Genomic DNA, 23,251 nt, shown 5'->3' on the forward strand with positions numbered 1-23,251 from the left:
AGGTATGGAGGAAAAGGAGGCTGCCCATTGGCCCTTAGATTCAGCAAGAAGGCTGTCATTACTCACCTCTACAAAAGACCTTTTAGTGGAATGGTGAGAATTAGAAGCTACATAGAAGGAGTTGAGGAGAAAATAGTTATTGAGCAAGTGGAGACAGGGAGTATAAGCACTATTGAGGAGTTTGCTCTGAAAGAGAAGGAGTACATGGATGGTGCCTGGAGGGGGCATGGGCTAGAAGTTTTTTAAAGATACGAGATAATCAGAGCTTGTTGTATGTTGAAGGAAATGATCCAATAGAGAGGAGAAAATGATAACAGTGGAGAGGCCAGCAGTAGTCACATAGGCAAAATCCTTGAATAGCCACCTCACGTCCATGAGAATAGCTATTAAAAACAAATAAACAAACTGAAAATAACAAGTATTGCTGAACCTTGAAAACATGCTAAGTGAAAGAAGCCAATCATAAAGGACCACATATTGTGTGATTCCATTTATATGAAATGTCCAGAATAGGCAAATCTATAGAGACAGAAGCAGATTAGTGGTTGCCAGGGGTTGAGGATAGGAGAGATTGGAAAGCGATTGCTAATGGGCACAGGATTTCTTTTTGGGATTATGAAAATGTTCTGGAATTACATAATGGTGATGATTGCACAACTCTGTGAATATACCAAAACACACTGAATTGGACAGTTTAAAATGGTGATTTTTATGATACTTGAATTATATTTTTAAAAAAATCCTTGAATAGGCTAGATTGGCTCTAATGTCTAATAGAAGGATAAGCTTTATTTAAGAAATGAAAAAGCAAAGACAGAAAAGTTCTATATTAGAAACTTGCTTAGGCCAAGGATTTGTTTTTTGAAGATGAGGAAAATTTGAGCAGGGCAAGTAATAAATTAAAAAAGGGAATTTGAAAATAAAGAAAAATAAAAGAATAATCCTAGAGAAAGTGGAAAAGGATTGTATCCAGAGCAGAGTGGGTAAGTTAACGCTAGGAATGACGCCTCATCTTCTGATATGGAGAAAAGAAGAAGGGAGGGTGGTGGTAAGTTTGTATAAAGGAAGGGCATGCCTGAAGGAGTTCTTGCCTGTGACACTGTATTTTTTTCTGAGCCAGGAAGCAGGGTCATTTCTAAAGAGGCAGAAATGCGGTTGGAGTTTGAAAAATGAAGTGAAGGTTAAAGTTAGAGCAGTTATCTCAGTTAGAATTAATATATGGTAATGTTTACAAGTTGGTCTTTCCCACTAAAGTGCAGAAACTACAGAGGGTGGGAGTTATTCCCTGCTATGTCATCAGTACCTACGTTAGATACTCAGTTTTGAATGCATGGCTGAATGTACAATGAACTTGGAGGAAATGAAGAGGTTCCTGATTGGGGAGATATTAAAGGATTGCTTGGCACTGTGGAAGTTCTACTTTGGAAAGCAATAGTATGAATGTGTGGTGCCACCACTGCTTGGCTTAGGGTTGGTGGTGACCTGGTCACATAGTGGGTGAGCAACTACCTGAGCATCTGGCCTTTGCTTTCTTCTTTTCATTCTTCCAATTCTTTAGGCTTTGTTGAGGTAAATGCAGGTAGTTGTTTTGTTTACTTTTTATTGAAAAGTTTCAAACATTTTATAAAAGTAGCTTTTTAAAAAAGTTATCAGTTCAGGAGCCGGCCTGGTGGCGCAGTGGTTAAGTGCGCGCGCTCTGTTTCGGCAGCCCGGGATTCGCAGGTTCAGATCCCGGGCGCACACCAACACACCGTTTGTCAAGCCACGCTGTGCCGGCGTCCCATATAAAGTAGAGGAAGACGGGCACGGATGTTAGCCCAGGGCCGATCTTCCTCAGCAAAAAAAAAGAGGAGGATTGGCATTGGATGTTAGCTCAGGGCTGATCTTCCTCACACACACAAAAAAAAGAGTTATCAATTCATGGCCCAGTCTCCACAGTTATCAACTTATGGACAGGCTTGTTATCTATCCCTGACATTCCCCCCAACACACATTATTTTGAAGCAAATCCTAGACATCGATTTCATCTGTAACTATTTCAGTATGTATTTCAAAAAGATAAGAATTCTTTTTTTTTTTTTAGCCATAACTACAATACCATTTCACACCTAAATCCATGATTCCTTAGTATTACCAAATATACAATCAACGTTTAAATTTACCTGATTGTTTTACATTTTTTTCACTGCTTCTTTGTTTGAAATATGACCCAAATAAAGTCCATATACTGCAGTTGTTGAGATGTCTCTAATGGCTCTTAATCTATAGATTCCCCACCTGTTTTTTTTGTTTTTTTAACTTGAAATGTATTTTTGAAGAAAGCAGATTGTTTTTATCTTATAGAGACTTCCACAGTCTGGATTTTGCTGTTCGAATTTTCATGGTGTCCTTGAATGTGTTCTTCTGACCCCTTATTTTCTGTAAGATGATATTTAGATCTAGAGCCTTGATCAGATTTAGGCTTGATTTTTGGCGGGGGGATGGGGTTGGGGAGGGTGAGGGAAGAGTGTACATCCATCAGGAGGTCTATAATGTTTGGTTGTCTCTCCTTTTGTGATGTTAATAATTGATGATTTTCTAGCTGGATTAATTTTTTAGGTGTTGCAAAATGGTGATACTCTAATCCTATTATTCCTTTTTCATTTATTAGCTGAAATACTTCTATATCCAAATATAAAATATTTGGATATCCTGAGGTATATTTCGTATAGGAAAGGCAGGACGAATGCTAGCTTTTTTCCTATTATTTATCAGTTTTCAAAATAATTCATTGGCTTCCGAGTGTCTTCAAAAGGTGGTCAGTGAATTTTTTTGTTTTTCATTTTTTAGTTTAAGTATAATTGACGTGTTTCAATCCAGTGTAGTTATTATTGTTAATGCTCAAATTGCCCCAATTTTGGCCACGTGAAAGAGAAAATTTGAGAGCATAATTTAGTTTTGGATATATTAAATTTGAGTTGCTTTTGGGCTTCCGTGTGAAATTACCCAGTAATAGGCAGTTAGGAATATGGTATTTAGGAAAGAAACAGAAGCCACCATACCCAGTGATGGTTGAAACCATGAATGTGGACAAGACCATAGGAGGCGGCCAAGAATGGGAATTTAGGAAGCACCAGTGTTTGAAGTATATTGGTAGGAAAAAGAACCAGAAAAAGGTCATGAAATAGAGAGGTCAGGGAAGTAGGAAAAAAACCAGAATTGGATAAGGGTAGGGAAGAAATGTCTGGTGTTGCTAGTTGCCTTAATTTGTTTCATTGAATGATCTTGTCTATAGAAAATTGTCATCCAGACCTCTATTAATTTGTTCACGATTATAAATTTGAATCTCAGAACATGAATTCAAACTCAGAGCCTATTCTTTTCCACCCTAAGCTGCTTTTCAGGTGGCCATTGGCAGAGAGACTTATCAAGGGTGTCCAAGGAGAGCAGGTAGGGAGCCAACAGAGAAAAAGCTGTTGGGAATTTCTGAGTGTTTTCAGAAGCATGTTGGGGTAGGGCCAGTTTACAGTAGATTGAAGGTTGAGCAAATCTGCAAATAAAGGCAGGAATTGTACTTTTTAAATATAGGTTTGATAAATCTCTTAAAGGAATATAAGGACCTTTCTTCCTCTGATACATAGAAGAGAGAAGGTTGAAGGTAGAGAAAGTTGAATCAGGAAGATTGTTGAAATAGGACAAAAGATCATATGGTCGAAGTAAGAAAATGGATTGGGTTAAAGCCTTGAGGAAACTAGTAAAGATTTTTAATTCTTGTGGAAATAGGAATAGGAAGAAACTTGAAAAAAGCAAAATGATTATCCATCACACTAATTCTTAAAGTGTCGTCTCTCACCCAGCAGCAGCAGCAGCATCACCAGGGAACTTGTTAGAAATGCAAATTCCTAGTCCCATCCCCAGTCTACTGAATCAGAAACTCTGGGGTGGGGCCCAGCAACCTGTGTTTTAACGAGCCCTCAAGGTGGCTCTGTAGCACTGTTTGAGAACCACGGGTCTAGCAGCAGCGGGGGCCCAGCTGAAGCTATAATATATATTTTTAATGAAGTCAGTTGGGGCAGGTGATTTTTCTTTTCTTCAGCAGTGCCTGGCAACTTGAAAGCAGGATCAGAGAATTTAAGACCACTGGGTTGATTCAGAAGTAGGGAATTTGCAAATGGGTTTGAGTGAAAAGAAATGAATGAGTTCTTGAAGATACTACTGTAGAGATTATTCTTGGGGTCCAGGTTGGGTCAGGAGGTACATGAAACTAGAGAGGTTGATAGACTAGCAGAGAAAGAAAGATCTTTCTGAATAAAGAGTACATTGAGTTTAATAAGTAAAAGGACAGAAAATTTTGAGCTGAAAAGGGCATTTTAGCACTTCCAAGTGAGGACAGTGACTCAAGTGAGGCCCTGATGGCACGTTTATTGGAGTGAAGGTGCTTCTCCTGAAGCATGTGTGAACACATGTGTGATCTACCTTAGTGATGGTTCCATTTTTAGCTGCATTGAGGCTGAGCACTACATGAAACCTAAAACGCCTATATCAAAAGAAAATTTCCCAAAAGAAATAACGATAATAGAGGAGATTATGAGATATTAATCATTGTTAGGTGTCATTAAAATCTATATTAACTTAGCTATTGTTATAAAATTTTATACACATTCAAACACATAGAAAGGGATTTGGAAGAAGCAAGATCACAGAATTTACAAAGTAGATGAGGATGGTCTACTTAGATGAAAAAATGGTTTTGGAGATGGTGGATAACGTTTTCATCTTTAAGACATCTGAACATGTTAATACACTCTTTAGTGCGATCTTAACTTAGCAGCTGAAGCCCTAGTAGTTACGTAACAGAAGTCATCCTGGCAATTGGCTGAATTTAGACAGCACGACCATTGTAGAGCTCTGCTAATGTAGAAAGGCTCGGCGCTGCCATTTTCCTGTGTCTAGTGATGGCATTGCACTGTCCGTTTACTGTGGTGCTCCTATCTTAGGTGTTTATATCAAATCGAAGATACCATTATTCCAAACTTACACAAGACAAAGGGGCATGAAATGAGAAGTGCCTATGTTAGTGCATTGTGTATATGTCACATACCTCAGTCTCTTCTCACCCCTGTGACTCCCTATCTCCCCCTTAATTGGCCACAAAGAAATAGAAGTGTATTTCCAAATAGTTTTGTACTGCATACAGTTTTATGGTTCCTTTTCTAATTTTAAAAGTGAATAAGTTAAACAAGAGCAACTGAACTCATTGTTTTGAAAGGAAACTAAAAAAAGTATCATAATAAGAAAGTGTCTTTTGTATCCTCCTTTCTGCCTTTTGGAGGATAATAGGCTCCTGTGCCCAGTTTAAAACTTTTATATTTGAAATTGTCATTGATTTTGTTTTCATTAATGAAAAATTCAGTAGGTAATTTAATATTGATCCCCCCACTCTGCAGGATGAATTGGTGTCCAAGTCTAGAACTCGATACTATGTGAATTCTCAACAACACAGAGTGAAAAACCGAATATGGCAGACTCTGCTTGTACTTTTCCCCAGATTTGATCAGGTATGATATATATTATATTTGTACCTTTAAGCATAATGTTTTCATATGAATAAGCTATTTAGTAGAAACTGTCATTTGCTATTTTAAAATTGAGAAAGTAATCTGCTCAAAATTTATACTTCAGTTCTTAAAATTGAAGTTAGTTCAGAAATTTTTTTTAACAGAAAGAATATTAAGGCAATTAGGTATTGTAGAAATAAATTGGAAACTGGTTTACATGGCCTTATTGAATAGTTTTTCCTTCTATATACTAATGTAATATTTTAACTGGTTAAAGTTTTATACGCCATTTGATTAGAAAATGTAAATAGGTTAACTCCTAATTTTCTACAGCTGTTTTGGAGTGTTATGGTTTTGGATTATCTATGTACTCTAGAAACCATGCAAATTGCATCATTTAGGATGGGATTGTCATTTCCCAGGGTTGATTTTCTTACCCTTAATTTCATGAATAACGTGGCCATATAAACCAGCTAAGCAAAGGCAAAGATCTCTCTGTTACAACAGAGTCTCTTTATCCAAAGTTACCTTTTCTCTTCCCTGAAGAGACAAGGAGTAGGTGAGTGGACTTTCCATCTGATTTCTCTAATCATCTTTGCTTAATATTCCTGTTAAGAAAATGGGTCATCATTATGAGAAAGTGATGGCATATCTCATGGATTTTTTTAAAAGCATTTTTGAACGCAAAATTCCTACTGTCCTCCTCACCTTCTTTTAAATGTTCGAGATAATTTTTAAAACATATCAAAACTCTTTTTAAATACCATTTTATGAAGCCTTATATATCTGTGAGAGATAAATATTTCAGTAACTCTAAGTATATAAGTTATCCAAACAAACTGTGTGAAGAAATGGAAGAGGAAATAGCTAAAAGAGTTCCTTCTGGGGAGTAGTGGTGGTGGATGTGTGGTGGGGGCTGCTGATTTTCATCACAGGCCTTTTAATAGTATTTGATTTTTAAAATATTGGATATATTATATTTCATTAAGCATAAAGATGAATTTTTTTTTTAGGATCAAAGGCCCCCCGGAGAGAGGGATAATATTGGAGGGCGTGAGGGGAGTGTCAGAGTAGGCAGGGCCTGTGAGGAAGAAGAAAACTAGCATATCTGTTATGGAACAGTCACTGCTAAGAATGTCAACTTGTTATATCTTACGGTTTAATTTAACCTTCATAACAGTCTTTGAAGGCAGGCCATAAATATTCCCATTTTACATAGGGGCACTGCAGTTCAGAGTGGCTGACCTGCCTGTAAGGTAACACAGCTGGAGAAGGTGGAGATGGAATTCAAAACCAAGTCCAACCTAAGTTCATGCTCCACTTTACAATACTGTCTTGGGGGCTTAAAATGAGCTTTTCTGCCCCTCTTCTACCAATTAGAAATTCTCTTAAGATAGATCTTCTTTAAAATAAAGAAATATACATAATAAATATTATTTTTTATATGCTTATATGAGGAGATGTTGTTTTTAACTGCTGCTTAGATATGCTCAGTTACCCAGACAGAAGTACAATTTTGAAGAGAAGGGGGGGGCGAGGGAGGATGATTTTGGAGTTCAGGGTCTTGGTGAGAAGAACTGAGGAGGCTCTACAGACAGGAGGATGAGCAGTCCAAGAAGAGAACACGAGAGGCCCCAGGCCTGCTCTCCTGGTTTGTTTGCCTCTGCTGACTGGCATCTGTCATCCTCGGTCCAAGTTTAAGCCCATGGAGTCCTGGCAGATCTTGATTTGAATCTGAATTCTGCCACTTACTAGATATGTGGCTTTGAGAAAGTTATTTAACTTTTCTAAATCTTTTCCTTTCCCTGTAAAAATGCAGAGACTAATAACCTTCCTCATAGAATTGATGTGCAAGTAAAATGTACAGTACTCGGTAAAAGTACCTCATCATTATATTTCAATCAACAGGTTTTAGGGTCATTGCTTGGAGAGTTTTGATTCAATAATTCCAATAAAACCTTAAGCTGGTTTTTTTAATGGTGACTTTTTTAAATTAAAATTAATTACAATTTTCAAAGTTGCTAAGAGACTAGATATTAATTGTTCCCACAAAAAACAGAAATGATAACTATGTGACATGCTAGATAGAGGCTAATGCTGTGGTGGTCATCATATTGTGATATGTAAACGTATCAAATCAACATGTTGTACACCTTAAATTTACACAATGTTATATGTTAATTATATCTCAATAAAAATAAATTTTAAAAAATTAATAACCATAACATAACAGTTTAATTTGTGAACTTTATTTTTCTCAGAATTTCTTGAATAGAATTATTGACAAGATTTTCCAGGCTGGTTTCATCAATAATCAAGCATCCATAAAATATTTTATAGAATGGATTATTATATTGATTCTTCATAAATTCCCTCAATTTCTTCCGAAGTTCTGGGATTGTTTTTCTTATGTAAGTAAAGAAGATTTTTTTTTTATATTTTGTTAAATTAAGAAGAAATTTTGGCTATGCTGGGAGATTTGTTGCACTTTAATAGTTGTTTTTTGAGTGTCGATTGCCCTGTCCCCAGTGTATTCACATCCTAAGTTGCATTTTGCAAGATTCAAATTAATTTAGGAGACAGAAATCTCTGGCATTTATCTTGAATACATTATAGTTTTTATTTGAGAGCTCTTCTATTCCAACAAAAAAAGATGGAAAAGGCTTTTGTTATTAAGATGTAAGGGAAATAGGTGCCTTCTATTTTCTTATTTACCAAGTAATGTCTTTGTTTGATCTTAGAAATCAGAAGGATGAGGAATTAAATGCATTCCTCACATTGTAAAGAATGTTTTAGTGGGAAAATGTCAAACATAACCAAAGTAGAGAGACTAGAAGGTACCCCTTATTACCCAGCTGAAAACAAATATCAATTCATTTCTGTTGTTTGAGCTGTACCCTCGTCCATACCCCTAACTGCCCATCCTCAATGTTTTATACATCTTGAAAATCATTTTTAAGGCATTGATACTAAGATTAGTGATAGAGTTTACAGTTGCAGGCCTCCTGACAAATAAGGAATTGTTTCTAAACATCAGTTCTGTTGATTCCCAGATTCTCCCTGCTCTTTCTTAATAAATGACCTTGCCTTCTACTTTGTGTGAAAATGGAGACACCTTCCTCAAAGTATCTGTTTTTTCTGTTTTTCCTTTCTATTTCAGGGGAAGAAATTGCTGTTCTCTTTTTCACATCTATCTGGATGTTCTTATTTGTATTTCCTTTTGGGACTTTACTCTGAATTCTTCACTCTTACTCTGTTGACTTTTCCTCTGCCCGGCCATCGTCCTAGTGTCTCCTTTCTTTACTATTAAACTTTGAGAATGAGTGATCTTTGCCTTCTTCTCTTGCTCCACTTAAACCACTGTGATTTTCAGAAATCATACATTGAGGACTTCATACGTGGCTACAGACAGCCGTTTTTCTTTTCTGGTTCTTCATCTTCCTTCCTTTCACGTTGGCAGTTGCTTTCTCCATAGCTGATTGTGCACTGCCGTGTACTTCATAGTTCCCTTCCTGTTAATGTGATTACTTCTCTATTTCTTTCATGTTTTCCTTTCTTTCTCCCAACCCTTACGTTTGGTTTTATCTTAAGAATCATTGTTTAGCCCTTCTGCTTCTCTTGCTGTGCTCCCTTGGCTCTGTAAACCTCGTCTCTGCTGGTTCACTGCATCTCCAGCCATCTACTAGGCATGCTCACATGATCACTTCAAACTTCATTCCATATGGAACTAAATCGATGATAGTGTCTTTCCCCTAAAATTGACTTCCCTTTCTGTTGTCCTTCATTCTCCAGTCTCCTAGCTGGAAACCTGGTGTCACAATAGGCAGTGGCAACATCATTCTGACGATAATCCTAAAAGATAGCTTGGAGTTTTTAAATTTTACTTCTGAAGAAACTGAAGTTCAGAGAGATTAGGGAATTCATCACACCACTAAGAAATGACAAACCTGTAATTCAAATGTCTGTTTAATTTCAAAAGCCACATTCTTTTTCACTATTCCAAGGTTCCTCTTCTGTCTCTTCCTTCTCCTCTTCACATCCATGTAATTAAGAAAAATATTCCGTCATTTTTCCTTGGATTGCTTCTCGGATCTGTTGCTTTATTAACCTAGTTTGTTTTGCCTGCTCTCTAGTGGGTAAGGACTGCCTCAGAGATTCTCACAAAAGGCAGGTTGGCTCTGGTATCTTCTGAGACTTCCTGACTCTCATGTATCCCCAGTCATGCCAGCAGTTCTGTTAAGTTTTTCTACTTAGCTCAGTCTCTCACTTTTCATAAAGAGCTTTCAGACCTGGTATATTCTCTCAAATCTTTTCTTATGGACACCAGTCAAGGTTTTTTATTTTAAGCAAATAAAACAACTTTTGCTAATTGAATCAAAAAGGGACTTAAAACAGGCGGTGGAGAGGAGGGAGTCAGGTAGCTTAAAGAATGCTCAGGAAGCTGCAGAATCAGGCTTGGAAAGGAGGCAGGAATAAGGAGGGCTCAACAGCTTCCAGAACTGCAGCCACAGGCATAGCCCACGGGGGACATTGCTTTACCCCACTGGACATGTGGTGCCATCACAGCAGTGCTGCGGCCATAGCCAACTGTCCAGCCGCTGCCTCTGCCACCTGCAGGGAGGTGGGCTCTACCTCTGTAGGATACGAGTTCTCAATTCAGCACTCAGAGTAGGTGTCTCTGGGTCCAGGTCGGGTGCCTTTTCTTTAGCTGCAAGGAGGAAGGAAAGATGAATATTGGACATTTTCAGCTTCCCACAAGACCTATAAGGTGGGAGAATTCCCTAAACTTGGGAGGGGATTCAGGATAGATACCCAAAAAAGGGCAAATATCCATTACACCTTTTTTCTCCTTTATTGGAAGCAGATGACCTTAACTTTTATTTTTTAGGGAAAACAAAAGTCATCACATAGGAGTACCTTTATCTTCTCACCAGCAGTCATACAAATCTGCCTATGTCCCTATCCATCTGAGACTTCTTCCCTCCTTTTACCGTAAAGGACCTGAACCTTCTGTTCAAGATAATTCTTCTGCGTGTTCTTTGGCTCCTCCTTTCTGCCTTCTTAGGAACCCTTTGCTATCAATCTTTCTTCTGTACTCAGTCTCTCCTTCCTAACCAAATGGTTTCCATTGGCTTTTAAATATGCTCAAGTCTCATCCACCGTTTATGGATATTTACACTGAACTTCTCATCCCCCTCCTATAATCACCCTATCTTGCTACCACGTAATAGTCAGACTTCCTGAAAGAGGTATCCATGTTCCTTGTTCCATTTTTTCCACATCCCCACCTACCCTTCAATCCACTCTTCCAGCTCAGTCACTTCTCAGAAGATACTAATTCCAGAGTCAGTTGTCAGCCTCCTCTTACTTCTCCCAGCCCCATCCACGCTGCTGACGACTTCTTTGTTCTTGGTTCAGTGACACACTTTCCTGGTCTTCCTGCCCCTCTGTTCCCTCTTGTCCTTTCCAGGCTTTTCCCTCTCTACCCAGCTATTAAATGTTATTGCTTCTCAAGCCTAGGCCTTCTTCTTTCATTAATTTCCCTTTGTTTTATAGTCAATTTTTTCTAACTCATGGATTCACTTATTATCTGATGTGAATAACTCACTAATTTATATTTCTATTCTAGACATCTTCCCCTAAGTGCTAAATAAACTACAGCCAAATTCATCCTGGCAAAGTTTTATTGGAACACAGCCATGCCCATTCATCTGCATATTGCCTGTCTATCACTATGTTTGCACTGAAATAAAAGAGTTGCAGGTGCAACAGAGACTATATGGCCCGCAACGCCATATTTTTCTTTATTGTTTGGTCCTTTACAGAAAGAGTTTGCTGACCCCTGCTCTAGACATTCTCCTTGAGTATTGATAAGTCATCTAAAACTTGGATGTCTAACATCAAGTGCCTTATTTTTTTCCCCAGTCTTCTTCCTACGATTGTGAACAGCACTACCATCTATCTATAGAGTTGCACACACCAGAAACCTTGACACTTTTCATGTTTCATATCTGATTCATGACCAGATCCTGTTGATCTTACCTCTTTAATATTTCTCAGTTATCTGTCTTTCATCCCTACCATTATATCTTGGTCCAAGCTACTGTCATCCATTGCAGTGCTTCCCTCACTGGGCCACCTACATCCACTCTTACCTCCATTTCAATCTGTTCCCCACACTGAAACCAGAGCAGGTCTTTCAAAATGAAAATTTGATCAGGTTATCCATTTAGGTAAAACACTGTTCTCCGAATAAAGACCAAGAGTCTTCAAAATGGCCTGCGGGTCTTATGTGATCTTATGCCTTCCTCCTTCTCCAGTCCCTTGTATACCACGCTCCCACTTCTACACTTTAGTCATACTGATTGTCTCAGTGTTCTATTGCTAGAACACTCCAGAACCCAGTGGTGTAAACAACGTTTTAGTATTTTTCATGATTCTTGGTTGACTGGGCCTGGCTGGGCAGTTCTGCTCTATGTGGGTCCACTGGGGCTGGGACCTCCAAATGGCTTCTTCACTCACATGTTTGTCACCTCACCTGCAACAGTGGGAACAGCTATGGTGGCCGAGCGTCACCCTCTATGCATGTCTCCAGCAGGGTAGCTGGACATCTTTCTGTGGTGGCTCAGAGTTCCAAGAATGAGCATTCCAGGAGGACACGTCTCGATGTGCATGTGCTTACCCAGCGTCTCTTACCCACTGGCCAAAGCAGATGGCACGACCAAGCCTCCCGATGTGGGAGGGGCCTGCATTAGGGCATGGATCCCAGGACACACAGTTCACTGGGGACTGCTGACGTGACTGTGTACCACCTGACCTTTTCTTATCTTTCATACTCATCACAGGTCCTTTTGCTCCCAGGCCATTGCACAGGCCGTGCCCTCTACCTGAAATGGTCTGCTTTCTCCTCTTTATCTACATAACTGCTTCTCTTCCTCCAGATCTCAGTTCATATGTCATTTGTGTCATTTCTTAAAGGAAGTTACCTCCTTGAGTAGTTTCTATTCCCTTATGGGTTTTTGTAGCATATAAATAGTACTTTTATAATTGGAATTTTAATTTATTGTCTGATTTATGTCTTTGCTCCCCACTAGACTCTAAGCTCCATGAAGCAGGGACCTTATCTATTTTTGTTTCCCCTGTTTCTGGCACAGTACCTGTCACAGAGGAGACATTCAGTAACTACTAGATATAGGAAGGAATAATCATCTGATTTGCCTTTTGGAGCAGTTACTGAACTGTAGTGTCTGTAGTCTTTCCAATCTCTCTGGTGTCCGTCAGTTTATTATCACAAAAATAACGTGTTTTTCCAAATTGCTGTTACTGGGAAAGTTTCTAAATTTCAGTTTAACACTCTTATGTAGCTATTTATCATGGCTTTTTAAAGTCATCTACGAGATCCCGTTGAATTTTTGAGCCTTGTCTCTGCCACTCCCCTGCCACACTGGTCTCTTCAGTCTCGCTGCCTTTGCCTCTGTGTCTTTGTTCATCTTATTCATTCTTCCCCTTTCCTCTCTCATACCTGCTCCCCTGTGCCTTCCCCTTCTCTTCTCCTGTCCTCCTCATCCTAAAGGCCTCGCCTCTTCTGGAGTGAGTGTGCCCTTGGCTCCACCATTTACTTCACAGGTAAATTAGTGCCTTGCAGTGTCTGCTGATTGTAGTGCGTGCTGACATTTGGCTCTAGGAAGTTAACTTCCCTTTCTTTGCTTTTAATCCTATATCCCCACCCAGGCTGTGGCTGCACTGGGGAAGAGACTGCCCCACATCCTGGTCCCCAGTGTCTAGCACTGTACCTTGCATGCACACAGGCTCACAATAAGCCTTGAGTGACTATTTTGTTTACCTGATCTTTTTTCAGGGTGAAGAAAACTTGAAAACAAGCATCTGTACATTTTTATCAGTTTTGTCACATTTGGACATTATTACTCAAAATATTCCAGAAAAGGTGAGTTTAAATCGTCTGTAAGAAGAGTTTAAACTTGACTATCAAAATAGAATTTAATATATTTATACTAATTTTTTTAAATGTAGAGTATTCCTTGTGTTTTTTGCAATTTCTCCCCCTCCCTTCAACTACCCCCCTAATGTGCACATATACTCAGACACAAATACACAGTAGGGTATTACCCACTTGCACACGTACACACTGGGGTATGCCTGAGTACATACTAAATCTGTACACTAATCAATGGGCAATTTTTAATGATATGATTCTTAATTTTATACAAGTATTTATATAAGATTTTTTTAAAGAGGGCTTCCCTAATTGCATTTAACTGTTCCTCGACTGACGTAATTATTAAACAAATGCTTGTGTAAAGGAACTTATAGTTGGGGTTTTAAAAACTGTGGGTAATTGAAGCTTGATATGAAATGACTGTCATCATCTGGAGTGTGAAGGCCAGTTTTTTCTTGGGTTTAGAGCAATTTCAGTGGTGGTTTACCACACAGATAAGTAGACATCTTAGCTAATTCTGGTTAATCACTATGGCAACTGTGAAGAATTTTAGGAAAACCTGCCAGTAGGACGTAGAGCAAGATTCTGTGTTATTGAATCTACAGAGAAGAATGTACTGATATGTTGTAAACTCTAGGAGAACACCTAATATATGAAATAAGAAGTGTTGTTCAGTGTTGAAAGTGAAATAAAAATATAGGAGGAAAAAAGCATTCCTAGAATTTTTCAGAGTGTTCTTGTCTTTAAATAGTGATAACAATCAAATTTATTAGTTAACCTATTTCATCAATCCTTAGACCTTTCTCCCCACCACATTTTAACCTCTAAAATCATAATATATTAAAATTGATGATGTCTTTCAGTGTCTGTTAGCCAGAAGGCAGTGTGTTAGTTAAAGTTATGTGAAAACTTGTGTTAACACCTTCTGGTAAGATCAAGAAAGCTCTAGCATCAGACAAATCAAATGTTAGATCTTTCTATTTTAAACATGTACAGCAAAGAGATTTGCTTACAATCTATTGAGAAAGGTAAGATAGACCAGAAACTCTACTATTGCAGGGTGGATGAAATGGCTCAACAGTTTAGACAAGTTCTGAAAATGCATTCGTCTTAGAAGTCCATATTAGATCTGGTATAAATAACATGTTATTTTTCCATTAATCCCTTATTGTACTTGCTGTATATTATACAATTTAGGTTTATTTTTTATTTTCAAAACATCCAAAGAAAGGAATGCTGATTAGTGGAATAGAATAATCACAATTTCAACATCTGCTAAAAAATCTAAATCTAAGTAAAGACCAAACTAGTTTACTTTGTTAATCTCTTCATTTCCAATTTGTCAAGTCCATTGTTACTTGATAAATGAGTTTTTGTTCAAAGCCTTCTTGGAAACAGTCATTTAAGACTTCTCATTTTTCATCAGAGTGTGTTACAGTAGTCCCTCCTTATCTCCCCTTAGGGGATACATTCCAAGTCCCCCAGTGGATTCCTGAAACTGGGGATAGTACCAAACCCTATGTACATACTATGTTTTTTCCTATACATACCCATGATAAAGTTTCATTTATAAATTAGGCACAGTAAGAGATTAACAACAATAACTAATAATAAAATAGAACAATTATAACAATATACTGTAATAAAAGTTACCGTAAATCTCAGCAACCTCAGCATACGATTTTTTTTCTTTTCTTATTAAGCTGAGAATTTGCACCTTTTCACTTAAAGGAATCACTTGATGGTTTCTCTTTGGCATATCTGAATTGCCAGTATCACTATTCTTACGCTTTGGGGCCATTATTAAGTAAAATACGGGTTACTTGAACACAGGCACTGCAATACCACGACAGTCAATCTGATCACTGAGACGGCTATTAAGTGACTAATGGGCGGGTGGCATATATAGTGTGGATCTGCTGGACAAAGGAATGATTTATGTCCTGGGCGGGACGGAGCAAGATTTTATCAAACTACTCAGAATGGCGTGCAATTTAAAACTTATGAATGGTTTATTTCTGGAATTTTCCATTTAATATTTTTGAATTGTGGAAAGTGAAACCCTGGATTAAGTGGGGATTACTGTACTTTGTTACTTAACCTGTATATGAGATGTGTTGAATAGATCAGATTCAAAACTATTGTCAAACAGGACAGAGGTGAGAGCACTAAATGTTCCATGGAAATTAAAAGAAAAGAGGGAAAAACCCTTTCTTAACTGTGCTCATCGTCATGTATTATGCTGTCAGCTTGTTCAATGTATGCAAACCTTGTCAGCAAATACAGTGAGGTAGCTTTCCTATTATTCAGCAGCAGAAGTTTTTACACTGATATAAGTAGAAGCGTTGTTTAAGAACTAAAAGGTGGTGTATCCCAGCCTTGGCCAGGCAGACGATTACAGGCAATACCAACAGGTTTGAGTGTAGGATTCTCAGAAGAATTGTATTCCCTACTGAGAATTATAGTGGGTTTTTTTTTCACTTAGAAGTAATATATACCTAGCTCCCAGATCTCTAATATCATTCTCTAATACAAGGAGCCAGGGCTCTTTGGAGAAATGAATGATTTTAGAACTGGAGCAGAAAATATACAAGGTAAGTGTGGAGCATCTTGTAGTATCAGAAAGTAAGAAAATGCTTTACACACACACACATACACCCACCCACCTACCTACCAACCCACACACACACACACACACACACACATACTGATGTGCGATGGGTATGCAAAGGGACACAGGAGATGACTGAAAGAGCTCCCAGCAGCTAAAGCTGAAACAATTTGAGCCACAAAATAAAGTAATACTGAATTACAACCCAAAGTATAAAATAAATATCCATGAGTCCATACTGATATAAATAAATGATTGAATAAATAAGTAAATGGGAGAGATGACAAATCTCCTGTGCAGAATTCCAGATGATTTGTGTAGACACTTCACCCTCAAGCAGGGGAGCATAACCCCCACTCCTTAAGTGCAGGCTGCACTAGTGACATCCTTCCAAAAAGGAGACTGTGGAAAGGCGGAAAAGAGTAATGTTACCATGGAGAAAGCTGTGACAGTGATAAGACATATTGATAGTATGTACCCTTGACATTATGTGATGAAAATGACTCTTTACCTCTGCGGTCTCCCTCCTAAAACACCATAAGCCCAGTCAAATCATGAGAAAAACATCACCCAAATCCCACTGGAGGGACATTTTACAAAATACCTGACCACTGCTCCTCAAAACTGTCCAGGTCATTAAAAACAAAGTTTGAGAAACTGCCCCAGCCCAGAGGAGGCTGAGGGGACCAACACCTAAATGTAATGTGGCATCCTGGATAGGATCCCCGAACAGGAAAAGGGCGTTAGCAAAAACTAAGGAAATCTAAAGAGAGCGTGGACTGAGGGTTAAGGTTGTAGAAGAGTGGTGAGAAATTTGAAGGAGAAGGCTGGGCCCTGTAGGCCAGGGCAGGACACTGGACTTTATTCCTTCAGTTTTCCTGTTACATAAAGTGGACATAAGACTGCCTACTTCAGGGCCGGCCCCATGGCTTAGCCGTTGGGTGCACGCGCTCTCCTACTGGCGGCCTGGGTTCGGATCCCGGGCGCGCACCAACGCACCGCTTCTCCGGTCATGCTGAGGCCGCATCCCACGTACAGCATCTGGAAGGATGTGCAACTGTGGCATGCAGCTGTCTGCTGGGGCTTTGGGGGAGAAAAGGGGAAAAGGATTGGCAATGGATGTTGGCTCGGAGCTGGTCTTCCTCAGCCAAAAAAAGAGGAGGATTAGCACGGATGTTAGCTCAGGGCTGATCTTCCTCACAAAAAAAACAAAAAGACTGCCTACTTCAAAAGATTATTGTAAAGATTAAATAACATGCAAGTGCCATGTACTCAAGGAATGCTAGTTTCTGTCCTCTCTGAATCATCTTTGGTCCTTCTTTATGCCTGTCAGAGTTTGGGATCAAGGTTTCCATTTCATTCATTCATTCATTCCAAATATTTTTTAGTGCTTACTGTTACTAAGCACTAGGCTAAACTGTGGAGATACAGGGGGAAAGCAAGACAGATCTTTCCAGAGGGTGGTGCAGACCAACATGTGTGCTCTGGTGGGGGAAGTAAAGAATGCTGTGGGAGCACCTAGCAGAGACCTCTCAGTGTTGGGTCCACAGGGAAGCCTTCCAGTTCAGTACAAAGACCTACAGAACAGGGAAGAGTTAGCAGGCTAGGTGGAAGGATACTTGGCACAGTCAAGGATGTGGAAGACATTAGTTTGGTTAGAGGTGGAGAATAGAGTGTGAGGCTGGAGAGTGAGTGGGGTCTAGCTCATGAAGGGCCTTTGTAAAGCATGTCAAGGAGGTTAGCACAGTGCTTGGCAGAATGAGCCTTAGAGCCAGACAGACCTGGGTTCAAATCTTAGCTTTACCTCCTACTTGGTTCATAAACTTGGTCAAGTGAATTAATATTTTTAAAACTCCACTTTCAACAGCTCAACCATGGCGTGTGACATAGTAAGTGTATGCTCTGTGTATGAGAAATTTGGACTTTATCCAAAGGGCATTGGGACAATGCTGCAGAGTTTTAAGCAGAAACATGACATGATCAGATCTGCGTATTGTGAATGCAGTGTGTAGAACTGGTCGTGTGGGGGCAAAACTGGAAATGGGCAGACCAGTTAGGAGGCTGTAGTGGTGATCTGCGAGTGCTTTCACGGTGAACTGCCCTGCGGTGGTGGGAGGGAGATGGCAAGCAGAGAGATATGACAGGTATGTGGTAGAGAGAACACCAGAACTTGGTGATGGATTAGATGGGACAGATGCAAAATGGGGAGGTGACTTGGGCCACCAGGGTTGGGGTGCCTTTGATGAATTGGAGAACATAGGAGGAGGAACAGACTGGGGGATATGATGATGAATAAGGATAGAATTTTGAATTTGTTACCTGTGTGATGTCCACATGGACTTATGAGGGAGCAGTTGGATATGGGGGTCTGGAGCTCAAGAAGGATGTCTGATAGGAAGTACAACTTGGGTGTTGTCCTCATTTTAGGGATCACAACTCGGATGTCTTAAAGGGCCAGGCACGTAGCATTAATGAGTGCTGCCAGTTAGTGTACCTAGGAGGGCATGGAGGGACTGCAGATGACAGGGAGCTCTGGTACTGCTGAAGATACACCGGAGCCGTGGTTCAGCTTTCATCACACCCTCTCTGGTGAGCCTGGGGCTGCAGAGCCCGGAAAACTAAAACTTCTATTTTTAAAACATTCTTGCAGCTAGGGCTTCAGGTAATATGCATTTGCACAGGACTTGGAAGGCAGAAGTGAGCCTCTGCTGACAAGCCGAGTCACGGAGGTATTTGTTTTTTCTGAGGCTGAGGTCCTATTTGTTGGCTGAGGTCCTAGTGTCTTAGCTTTGTGAACACTCAGAAGCAGGGTGCAGCTCATTGCTTTGCGTGTGTGAATTATGGTAGGCACAGCATGGTGTGGGATCTGGCAGCAGCAGCTGCGGCTTCCTGGTTGAGATTTCTTGATCATAGAAGGAGAAGGGTGGGGGCCTGGTTCAGTGGTGTAGCTCCTGACAGCTTACCTGAGAGCTGAGAGCCTGTTCCTTTAGTGTTTCCAATGATTCTGCAATAAAGATCCATTTCTGCCTAACTAGCCAGGTTGTGTTTCTGCAGCTAAACTCTGACAGATTAAAATTCAAATATTTTTCAAAACACTGTGCCAGTCATACAAAAAGTGGCTGTGGGGGAGAGGAGCGTGGGAAGGAGGTGTGTGTGGTTATAAAAGGACCTTGGGTGTTGTTACTGTTCCGTGTCCTGACTGTGGTGGTGTCCTGACGAACCTACATATGTGATAAAATTGTATAGGACTTAATACAAACACCCCCTCCACACACAAATACACAAATGAGTAAAAGTGGGGAAATAGGGATTATATATATCAGTGGATTGAACAGTGTCAACGTCCTGGTTGGGATATTGTGCTATAATTTGCCAAATGTTACCATTAGGGAAATTGGACAAAGTGTACAAGGGGCACAGGGATCCCTGTCTTTTTTCTCACAGCTGCATGTGAATCTACAGTTATCCCAATAACAGTTTCAGTTAAAAGAAGAAAAGTAGCTGTGGCCCACAAGTTTGGGAACCTTGAATGGACGGAAGCCATGGAAATGGATGAGGTCACCCACAGAGTGCAGCCTAAGAAAATAAGGAAGCCAGGGACAGAACCCAGGGGAACACCAGCAGTTAAAGGATAGGAGAGGAACAGATCGAGAAGGAACAGCAAGAGGGCTGGGAGGACAACCTTATGTGGTGTTCTGATGTCACAGGAAGAGACCTTTTCAAGGAGAGAAAGGCCGAGAGAGTCGAGTACCCTGGAGAGGTCAAGAAAGATAAAGGGTTAATCCATAGTGTTTAGCAACAAGGAGGTTGTGACTTTGATGAATTCCACTGCAGTGATACATGAGGAGTACATGAGAGAAAGAGGTGGGGTCACCAGGAGATAGAACGTAGATAAATACTTTGGGTCAGAAATTGGAATACTTGATTTTAAGATTTTAGAAAAAAAACAGTTACAGGTTTTATGACAATGTCATAAAATGGCATGGGCATTAGAATGGCAGGTCGTGGTTTTTTACATGATGGTGGAGAAGTAATGGTCTAGAAGTCACATTGAAGATTGGAAAGGGTGCAGACCCTCTTATAGGAGGATGGGAAAGAAAGGTTACAGAGATATTAAAGAACTTGTCATGGGATGAGAGCTCTGAAAGGTACAGTGGAAAGGTTTAGAAGGGAGGGGAGAGCAGTGTGACCTCGGGCCAGAGGAGAGGAAGCATATATTCTTTTGGGAGAAGGGTAAAAGAGAACAGAGAGAACCAGTGGAGTTTATGTTCGGATAATAACCAAAGACCATGGAGATGGGATGTGTAGTGAATTTAGTTGGCCACCTGTCAGATGAGGTACTTTGGAAGAAGTCATTTTGATTTTTTGCCTCCCTCCCTTCTTCCCCCTCACTCTAATATTTATCCTGTGCATCTTATGTGTCTTTGTATGTTATTCTAGGCCCTATGGATTCTGCAGTGAACAAAACAAAGTCTCTGCCTTCATTCTGGTAGGGGAGAGAGAGAAATTAACATTGTTGATACAGGCTTTGAAGAAAAGGAAAACAGAATAAGGGGCTACAGATTGGGTGCCGGGGGCAGGACTGCTATTTCAGAAAGTGGGTTCAGGGGAGACTTTTCCAAGGAAGTGGTTTTGAACAAGTACCTGAAAGAAGTGGGTGAGCAAGCCACTCGAGGGTCCGGGGGACCTTCCAGCCCCAGGGAGCAGCAGTGCAGGCCCTAGGTGAGAATGGCCTTGTTGGGTCAAAGGAAGTCAGAGTGATTGGCACAGAATAAGGGATGGGGCACATGGGAAGTGAGGCCCCACGTAGGTTGTGGGGAGAAATCAAGAGTCCTTTTTTGGGCAGGTCATGTTTGGGATGACTAGCCTTTCACTAACACTATTCATGTTTACATCTTCACGTTAGTTATCTAATATGTGAATCAGGGATGATAAAACCTACCTTGTTAAGTTTGCATATTAAAAACAATGTACATAAAATGCTGTGCATAGCACTGTGGTACATAATTGTATAAGTAGTATAATATATGTTTAGATATTATCACATGTGTTTCATAAAATTGTAAAGGATTATATAATATTAGTAATTAGTCACATTCCCTTTTTTCTCTTTTTAAATTTCTATTTATTTATTTATTTATTTAGTTAGTTAGTTAGTTAGTTAGTTATTTTGGTGAGGAAGATTGGCCCTGAGCTAACATCTGTGCCAATCATCCTCTTTTTTGTATGTGGGTCGCTGCCACGGCATGGCTTGACGAATGGTATAAGTCCAAGCCCAGGATCCAGACCTGTAAACCCTGGGCCACTGAAGCAGAGCGCGCCAAACTTAACCACTACACCACTGGACTGGCCCCTCTTTTTTAACTTTTAAATTACCTTCTAATGATATTTTGGTTGCCTTGGTTAACCTGCCTTGGTTTTCAACTTCTAGATTAGAACTAAATACTTAATCATTTATCATTCAGAAGTTGCCATTTTTCTGTTCTACCCCTGACATTTTTCTTTGGTCTTCCTTCTAGCCAAGTAAATATATTTTCTCTTCTCTATACTTCATTTACTGGTTTTCTTAGGTATGCATCTAGTATGTCCCTCAGCCTTCTTTGTCCTTCTTAAAAATTGTTCTTCCCCATGTCAACTTTTTAGATGGGCCCTATCTGAGTAGACACTCCACTTTACCCTGCCCCAGTTCCAGACAATATTTGTTAAAGTTGTTTATCACATAGGATCGTAGTATGTATGTTATAGTTATGTGTGTGTGTATATATATTTATATATCTCCCAATAGTGTCCTTGAACACTATGACCTTGAACACTTGAATACAGTGACCTTTGATAAATGTTGATGACATGGTGAATAAAGGAATGAAATAAAGAGGGTTATTTATATCAGTATTTTGTCCTTCGTCGAGAAACTTTGGGAAATTGAAGTGGGCTGTTAACCATGCTATTGTATTGGTAAACTCTTCTGTAAATACGGTTGTTTTTAATCAGTCAGGAGAAACTAACTGTAAGACTCTTGGCTGGTGCAGCCCAGTGACCATTTATATACAGATGACCCATTTGGTAGGAGCATCCAGGTAGCTCCTGATATTTTATTAAAAGTTTGAGTCCATCTGGTTTCCATGTTAATGTATGTCACTTCCTTTGCCTTTCAAAATAGCTGTTGGACTGTGTGATTTTAGAAATCAGGGACTCTCATTGCATGAAGTCTCCAGGCTGTGAAGAGGGAACAGTCTGTGAGTTCACAGGAGAAGACAACAGGGAAGTTTGAACTATTTTATTACTTTTCTTCCCACTTTTTAATTTTCCTGCCACCACTCAGTGCTGTGTGGGTCCCAAATCACCATTAGGGAAAACAGTAGTTCAGAATCAAAGACAAGGAAAACAGCACTTTATGAGATACTTTTCTTCAGAAGCACTTTCAAGTTCCCCAAAAGTGGGGCTCTTAAAGAATATTTCTAACTTTTTCAGCCCAAGGTAAGGTAATAAGTGATGGAGGCTGTTTTCAAAACATTGTGGTTATATAATGGAGAGCATGAAAGCACTGTGTCCAAGTTAACCTAGGTACTGGAGCATGGGAAAAAATGGACTGCAGCATTAGAAATGAAACCAAAGAGCTGGGAGGATATTTTCTTTCTTGAGGAAATTGCTAATGCCAGTGCATCTAATTTATCTGAGAAGGAAGAATGAGAAGCCCGGCTAATGCAAAACCAGTGAAATAAGATTTACTATGTAGCATTTTTATCATTTGTATACCTTGGTTTTATTTATACAATCAAGGGTAAATTGGTCCATGTTTACATTTGAAGAATTTTTCCCATTTCTTTTCAGAAACTAATTCTGAAGCAAGCCCTTATTATTGTACTACAGTGGTGCTTCAATCACAATTTTAGTATTCGACTGTATGCATTACTTGCTCTTAAGAAAATCTGGGGCATGTGTAAAACGATGCATGTTGAAGAATTTGGTGCTCTGACTTCTGTTATTGAATCCAGTCTTAATCAAGTGGAGAACATGCACGGAGCAGGGTAAGTACACCTTGTACCCTTCACTCTACTTCCAGTAGAGCTCACAGAGAAGACATCCAGGATGCCCCAGTCTTTTTAGCATCTCATATTCCATCATGCTGGAGCCCACAGAGCCTGG

At 39.7% G+C, this 23,251-nt stretch overlaps 1 protein-coding gene across 5 annotated transcripts in view; it reads left to right on the forward strand.

Moving 5' to 3' along the window:
- The window catches only part of TARBP1 (tRNA guanosine 2 -O-methyltransferase TARBP1), an 88,386-nt gene that overhangs the window by 53,589 nt on the left and 11,546 nt on the right, over nt 1–23,251 (forward strand). For 4 of the 5 annotated variants that reach the window (XM_087431929.1, XM_087431931.1, XM_087431930.1 and 1 more), the window contains exons 21-25: nt 3,373–3,429; nt 5,427–5,537; nt 7,799–7,948; nt 13,396–13,482; nt 22,937–23,133. In XM_087431929.1, coding sequence (XP_087288055.1) covers nt 3,373–3,429; nt 5,427–5,537; nt 7,799–7,948; nt 13,396–13,482; nt 22,937–23,133 — 602 coding nt within the window. The remainder of the gene's footprint in view (nt 1–3,372; nt 3,430–5,426; nt 5,538–7,798; nt 7,949–13,395; nt 13,483–22,936; nt 23,134–23,251) is intronic. The other variant, XM_087431932.1, reaches the window with a different exon arrangement.

This window comes from Ceratotherium simum, chromosome 6 (assembly GCF_057802395.1).
Source record: "Ceratotherium simum simum isolate JZ-2026a chromosome 6, ASM5780239v1, whole genome shotgun sequence".
NCBI lineage: Eukaryota > Metazoa > Chordata > Mammalia > Perissodactyla > Rhinocerotidae > Ceratotherium > Ceratotherium simum.